Source organism: Mytilus galloprovincialis, chromosome 11 (genome assembly GCF_965363235.1).
Source record: "Mytilus galloprovincialis chromosome 11, xbMytGall1.hap1.1, whole genome shotgun sequence".
NCBI classification, from domain to species: domain Eukaryota; kingdom Metazoa; phylum Mollusca; class Bivalvia; order Mytilida; family Mytilidae; genus Mytilus; species Mytilus galloprovincialis.
In genome coordinates, this window is record NC_134848.1 from 72,938,542 (window position 1) to 72,946,121 (window position 7,580).

Genomic DNA, 7,580 nt, shown 5'->3' on the forward strand with positions numbered 1-7,580 from the left:
CATGATGATAGTGGCTGGATTTATTTGCAATTTGATGAAACCGCTAGCTAATAAATGATCAAACAGTAGATACAATGTAGTTGTCTCTTTTGCAATCACACGACACCTTGATTTTGTAATTTTAAAGAATTTGGCCCTTAACCCTTTACCATGTTTAGGTCTGTTTATTGAGCCTGGTTTAAATGCCCTTCAAAAAGATTGACACCTTGAGTTGGAATTGTCTAGGGTGTTAACACTGGCCAGGTCAAACCAAAGACTTTAAAATTAGTATTTACTGCTTCCCTGGTATACACACAATATTAATGAGTAGAGCAAAGATTGGTGACCTGAATCAGAATAATGTGTCCTGGTAAGGTGACATGTTTTTCAGCGGACAACCTTTTGAACTAACATATTAAAAATCAAGCTCAGAGTGTCGGCTACTATAAAGCAGAGTTATTTATTTGTATACATTACACTAACTATTTCTTGTCGGGAATATGCATAATAATTGTCACTGGACAATTCTGGATGTAAAGCAGCCATCTTTCATTATCAAAAAGATTGATAAAAAACAATTGTAATAAAGAAGCATATTGAGTTTAATGCATAATCATTATTTAATTAAAATAATTTTGAAATACAATGTCAAAGAATGCATGAGATCTGTCCCCAATCTGCTTGTAAAAATCAGGATCAAACTTAACAGTCTCAACTGAAATAGCTTTTGAAGTAAACAAAACAAAATCACAAATGTCCCTGCCACACACTCCTAGTTGTGTCTGAATCTGGTAGTACCATGGTGAAGATGTTTTAAGTTTAATTTCACCATTTATGTTTTGAACGTGATAAGTTTGTAAATTAGCCACTTCCATTGGTGTTTTGTCAGCATATTTAAATGTACATTTAATTTCTACAAGACGCGTACCACAGCATTTACACTTAACAACACCATCAGGACTAGCACCTAAGAATGGGCTTGCTTTTGACACAAATAAACCACAATCTTTAAAGCTACTTTTCTTGTGTTGAGTTTTAAACCTGTCAAAGTATTGTGTTTTTGCAACCTTTTCCATTTTAATTCCAAATTCTGTTGCATCTGAGCGGAAAGATATTGATGTTCCAAGAAAGTTTTTTACCAAGTAATGGTTTGAACTTAATTGATCGAAGTTACATTTCATAATGTTAGAAATCACGGATGCAGTTATTCGACATTTTCTATGTTTTTGCCATTCCGGATTATCCCTCTGTCCAATTGTACTTTGTTCTACATTATAAATATATGCTTTGTCATGTTTGTTGTGTAAACATTCCAAAATGTCATCACTTTCACTTAATCCTCTTAACATGTTCGAAAAATATTCAGCAGTCTCCTCGTCACTTTCACTTTCATCCGATGGTGGATTTACTAATTTCAAAAAACCTGCAGATGAGCCTTTGCATAGATCATAAACCTGCAATTTAAAGAATTAACATTTTAATAAAGTGATAGAAAATTTTCAACTGCACATTTTGGTTTCTTTATTTATGTATTAAGATAAGCCTTATCGAAGTCTCAACAGATATTTTTTTTCAAACTGTCTGTCAGAATGCAATATTCAAACTTGAATTACGACATTTTGTACATGTAACAGTAAGGGGTGATACATGTACATAGTGTAGAAGTAAAATTTATACAGGTTTCAGCCACTACTTTTTTATGTTATATATCCCCTTGTCATGCCGATAGTTTTAATAAGACATTCATTGTATTTTGATTTCTTGTCAGAATTTTCTAAAGAGTAGTTGCTGCTTTTTGCTAAAAATGCTACATATTTGATTTCATTCATTATTTTGAACATAAAATTAAAATATCAGGTCTCTTGTTTGAATTGTTTACATGGACTTTGTCATTTCAAGACTATTTATTACTGACTATGCACTATTGGTTTTGCTCATTGTTGAATGCCTGTAGTTGCTAATTTCTGTGTCATTTAAATTTTGTGAAGAGTCGTATCATTGCCAATCATACCGCATTTATGTAATCTTTTATATATGTATACATTTTTACCTTGAGTTGAAGGTCTCTTTTGGATGCATGTGTCTCTCTCTGTTTTACAGGATTAAATGTATGCTTCATGTCTGATTTCTTGCTAAAGTATTCCAATTCAGCAATTTTTGATGGTTTGGTCTCCTGTTTTGGCTTGTCCCATGTACAAATGGTATCAGTGCCAACCAAAGTATGGCGATCAGTATGCCGTGAAACAAAGGAACTTAATGCAAACAATAAGGCTACCACGTGTTTACAACTACCATCATCTCTGCAATAAGAAACATTTACATTCTAAACATGTTTAGTACTCAAAATATACATGTCTTAAATCAAATACAAAAAAAAGGTTGATAATTGTAATAATTGAGAACTACATTATAAATGTACATACAATGTGAATGACATATATATGACACATGCCATGGACTTGTGTTGGAATATTTTTGACAAAACAATATCATAAGGTACAGTCTTAGTCTTGTAACTGCTGTATATATACATGTACATGTACCTACATGTACACATTATCATTTCATCACAAATGTAAGAGCCTAAATTTCAAATCCTATATGGTACTACATTGTACATGTATAGAAAAAACTGTTAAGTAAACTGTTTTGTTGGTTTTTTTTTCTTTTTGATAAAAGATGTATGGCAATTTACAGGTGTAATATCTGCTTATATCAACAATATTTGGTCTTGTGCGGAGTTATCTCATTTGCTATCATACAAGTTCCACATCTTATTTCTACATACATGTACATGTACTAAACATGTCCATTGTACCAAGGATTTGTATAATAGCATACAATCCTTGATTGTACATGTCTATATTACTACATGTATGTTGACATCATGATCAGGGAAGTATAATATAATATTATGTATCTACAAATGTATGTTGATACAATTGGTAAAAAATAGTGTTTCATTTTAGTTTAAGAGAATTATCAATGATAAAATGTTCTAAATGTACATAAATTAAATGATTTGTACTACTTACGCCACACAAGTACATCCTCCAGACTTCAAATATCCTGTAGAATCCAGAAGTACCCATGTATTGTAGGGATCAGCACTCTGCCTAGTTTCAGGAATACAATTGGCATGAACATACATGTAACCCAAAGTGTCAGTTTTGTACAGCTTAACCTCGGAAATGTGATTGGATATATACAACGTGTAACCATTGTCTTGTTTATAATCACGCAGTCTATCGTCTGACCACTGACAAGTACTGAGTAGATATATCATAATATCTCCAGTTTCAACACTAGGCACTACTCTGAGATCAACTGTCCAATCCTTTACCTCCGACACATCTATTACATAATGAGACTGTCCTTCTTTTGTTGAAATTCGTCGCCGCTCTTTACACAGATCTTTGTAGTCATCTTCTTCAATAATTTCCAATTTAAGGTCGTGCGCGTATTCTGCAAGTTCAATCAGTTTCCTTTTATTGAATTTTGTTGCAGCAATTAGCCTAGACTGTAGGTAACTTCTCAATTCTTGTACGGAGTAATTTTTGAAATTTACGGCCATTTTGACTTTGGAATTGCCCTAAATAATATCACGTATCACGTGGTAAGGTATGTCCAACTACACATCCCGGAATCGACGTATTGTTTATATCAGTATCTTTTGACGTTAGTCCCCTTTCTTTTAAAAAAAAATACGTTTTCAAGTTGCAGGGTTTTATTCATAAAAAAGGGGAAATTTTCCAGTTTTAGCACAATAACTAAAAAATTCGTTCAGCAGTTCTTATGAAACTTTAGTGAATTGTTTATATTTCTTGATGTAAGCTCATTTTAGACTTTTGTACATTTCCGAGTCCCGAGGTTTTATTCATTAAAAAAGGGGTGATTTTCCAGTTTTTCAGCAATTCTCGTGAAACTTTGGATCATTTTTTTTTATATCTTTAAGAAGTGGTATGATTGTCAATGAGACAACTCTCCACAAGCATACAAGAGACCAAATGACATAGAAATTATTAACAATATGTCACTGTACGGCCTTGAGCAATAAACAATGAGCAACGCCAACATCGCATAGTCAGCTAAAAAAAGCCCTGAAATGACAATGTAAAACGATTTAAACGAGAAAACTAACCACCTAATTTATGTAAAAATATGAACGAAAAATGTACATGTTACACATAAACAAACAACAAATCACTTTGGACAGACACATACATACAGTATGTGGTGGGGTTAAACATGATAACAGGATCCCAACCCTCCCCTAACCCGGGATAGTGGTGTAACAGTACAACATAAGAACGAACTGTAAAAATCAGTTGAAAAGGCTTATCAGATAGATAAAATTACAAGTGGACGTGGCCGGGTATTTGTACATCCCAACAACAAAGATACAGATCTGAGAGTACTCGCAGTTACTGACAGCTAGTTCAAAGCCACTTACAACTATTAAAAATCAGGCATCTAAGACAAATGCCATTTGTTCATGCGTTTAAATGTAGCTTTGAGAAACCGGATAGAAAAGCAATATTGCAGCTTTTAGAAAACTGATATACTTTGCAATGCTTTGTGATGTTATCAAATGATTTCCATAAAATCGTTTTGCTTATATTTCATATTACAGTTATGCACAGCCAACATTATTAGTCATTACCTCTGTATTATATATGTACATGTATTTCAAGTAACAAAGAAATACAAAGATGTTAGATAAAATTAAATAAAAAATGTAAGGGTTCCGCGAAACCCAGTGTCTCTCCTACTGTTGCTGTTAATCGCAGACTCAACAAAAATGAGGAAAAAATCTATATAAATATTCCTCTTGATACTATCTTTTCATTGCAATATGCTTCTGTCCAAGTTTGGTAAAAATTCAGGATAGTATATGAATCTTATATATGTTTTAAAAACTTTTACTGCAGACTGTATGTACTATTAATGTTTACTTGAAGAAAGCAGTCTATTTATAAGAAAAATACGGATAAACAGGTACAAAATTTTCTTCTAGATATGAGCTTTTGATCATAAACAAGTTTCTATCCAAGTTTGGTACAAATCCAGAATAGTTTAAGAAAGTTATTAAAATTAAAAGTTTGAATGTGATGTTTTCCAGCAGAAATATTCGTCCATTTACAAGTAAAATACGAAAAAATAGGAATTTTATTTTTACAAAATTTACTTCTGGATACTATTTTATGATCATAATAGTTATCAAAGGTACCTGGATTATAATTTAGTACGTCAGACGCGCGTTTCGTCTACATAAGACTCATCAGTGACGCTCATATCAAAATATTTATAAAGCCTAACAAGTACAAAGTTGAAGGGCATTGAGGATAAAAAATTCCAAACAATTGTGCCAAATACGGCTTAGGTAATCTATGCCTCGTAACCAAGCTTCCTTTCTCAATTTTATTCTGACCAAATTGGGTACAAATCCAGGATAGTTTAAGAAAGCTATTAAAATTTCAAAAACTTTAACCACACAGTGAATATTCCTGTACCAAGTCAGGAATATGACCGTTCTTGTCCATTCGTTTTTGATGTGTTTTGTCATTTGATTTTGCCATGTGATTATGGACTTTCCGATTGGATTGTCTGAGTTCAGTATTTTTGTGATTTTACTTTATTTTTTGGACGACGACGGAATGAAGGATTGCTGTGTCGCGCTTTTTCGACTTAAGTCGAAGGCTCGACAAAAACATTTTTAGATCTTGAGTTTGAATATAATTATAAATTCAATTAGTGAACACATTACATAGCACTTTATTTTCTGTGACACATACATATACATAGTTATTAAAGGTACCCGGAATATAATTACTTACACGAGCATAGAGAACCCAAATTTCCAAAAAGTTGTGCCAAACACGGCTTAGGTAATCTATACCTGGGATAAGAAAATCCTTAGTTATACATTTAATCAACTCTTACCAGTTTTATGTATTCAGTCATTAATTATTAAAGACTAGCTATCATTAATATGTATGTTGTAGGAGAGAACATCTTCAATATGATAAATGAAAAGCTAAGTCGAAAAAAATATACCATGGTCTAATTGTTTGGCTCTGGGTTGTGATGACGCCAATTTTATGGCTGGACACAAAAAGAGAGCATTTGAAGGTGTTAAAAAAAAGTAACCAATATTTTAGCAGACTGTACATTGCATTTAGTCAATATTGGAGCAAATAAAAGCAGCAATAGTTGCTTTACCTATCATTGATCATTTAACTACAAATGTATTTAAATGTGACCCAGAATCTGATTCACATGCATTGAATGATGGTTGACATGGGAATTCAGTATTTTTAGTAGTATAGGTTATTGGTCCCCTAAAGTAAAAGGAAGATATTGTAGCATACATGTTTATGGGACTCGTATATATGTGTATTAAAGTATATCGTGTTTATACATAATAGTTTTACAGTATTTTGTTTCTTTAAACGGGTTGGGGTCAAGTCGGGAAAAATTGGGTATTCCCTGTTTTTACAATTTTTACGGTACATTCCAGTTGGTGTTAAAAAAACAGTATACAGGAACTTTTTTTTCTCCTCAATTTCTGGTACGAAGTCAACAAAAGTGCACCCTCTACATGTGATATTAAACACCGTTTTATGATACATGTAGCAAGTGTTTTGATCATGTTTGATCAGATCAAAGGATCAAACTACATGTACACTGTTTTATGATTCAAAATTGCCTTAGATAATGTTGAAGTTGAAAAACTTCTCGGAATTCATATTGATAAAAACCTATCATGGTCAATTCAAATTGATTAAATATGCGAAACTATTTCAACCAGAATATATTTGTTAAAAAGGTTGAAACGTAATATACCATTAAAGGTCTTATTCTTTTTTACAATAGCTATATATTACCCATTATCGACTACTGTTGTACAGTATGGGGTCTTGCCACACACATTAATCTTAAATTCAACTGTATTATGTATTTTATTGTGTATGTATTTTTTTCCGTTTTCTATTTGTATTAATAGTTTTTGAAGGCCTTATGGAAGATTAACATGCAATTGTGAAATGTGTTAATTACCTTCGTTAGATAAAGAATTTTATTATTATTATTATTATTATTATTAACCGAATCAAAATAAAACTCCGTATTCCTCACATATTCGTATTCAGTTTAAATGGGGTCCAACCGTCATCTGGTTGGAACAAGAAACATATATATATATCTGTTGGAACCTGAGTTGGAAACCCTCTTGGCTCAGTGACCTCAGTGGAATCCGCCCCTGCAATGATGTCGTCTTACATATGTTTTTTTTTTAGGACCATTTTACTTCAAGGAGTGGGGATTATGTCTTTTTTCCTAAAAAAAAATATAATTAAGATTAGTGAAGTATTGCGAAGCACGTATGGAATTGATATGATCCTTGTGTCGTCGGAGATTGTGTGAAGGATACTGCAGGGACTTAATGTTTAGTTACTGGTTAGCATGGTATGGTAGCCGGATGCGGCCATTTCCCCTTTTTCGTGTTTTCGCGATTTTCACTTTTCCAACGCGAAATCGGGAAAACGAGAAATTGAGAAATCGAGAAAGCTAAAACGAGAAAACGCGAAATGAATATCTCA

General features: G+C 32.6%; 1 protein-coding gene across 1 annotated transcript; it reads right to left on the reverse strand.

Annotated features, from left to right (window-relative positions):
* Nucleotides 1-563: 563 nt before the first annotated feature.
* On the reverse strand, nt 564-3,553 carry LOC143051372 (uncharacterized). The gene is made up of 3 exons (XM_076224299.1): nt 3,015-3,553; nt 2,030-2,279; nt 564-1,433 (listed from the first exon to the last, which is right to left on the reverse strand). The coding sequence occupies exons 1-3, from the start codon at nt 3,551-3,553 to the stop codon at nt 600-602; spliced, it is 1,623 nt and encodes a 540-aa protein (XP_076080414.1). The 3' UTR covers nt 564-599.
* Between the last annotated feature and the right edge of the window lie 4,027 nt (nt 3,554-7,580).

What these genes read in the sequence shown, in the direction of transcription:
- LOC143051372 (XM_076224299.1), bottom strand. Translation starts at nt 3,553, where the DNA reads ATGGCCGTAAATTTCAAAAATTACTCCGTACAAGAATTGAGAAGTTAC. An exon ending in GGAGGATGTACTTGTGTGGC is followed by an intron (nt 2,280 to 3,014) that starts GTAAGTAGTACA and finishes TTCTTATTGCAG; the next exon opens with AGATGATGGTAGTTGTAAAC. An exon ending in AAAGAGACCTTCAACTCAAG is followed by an intron (nt 1,434 to 2,029) that starts GTAAAAATGTAT and finishes TTTAAATTGCAG; the next exon opens with GTTTATGATCTATGCAAAGG.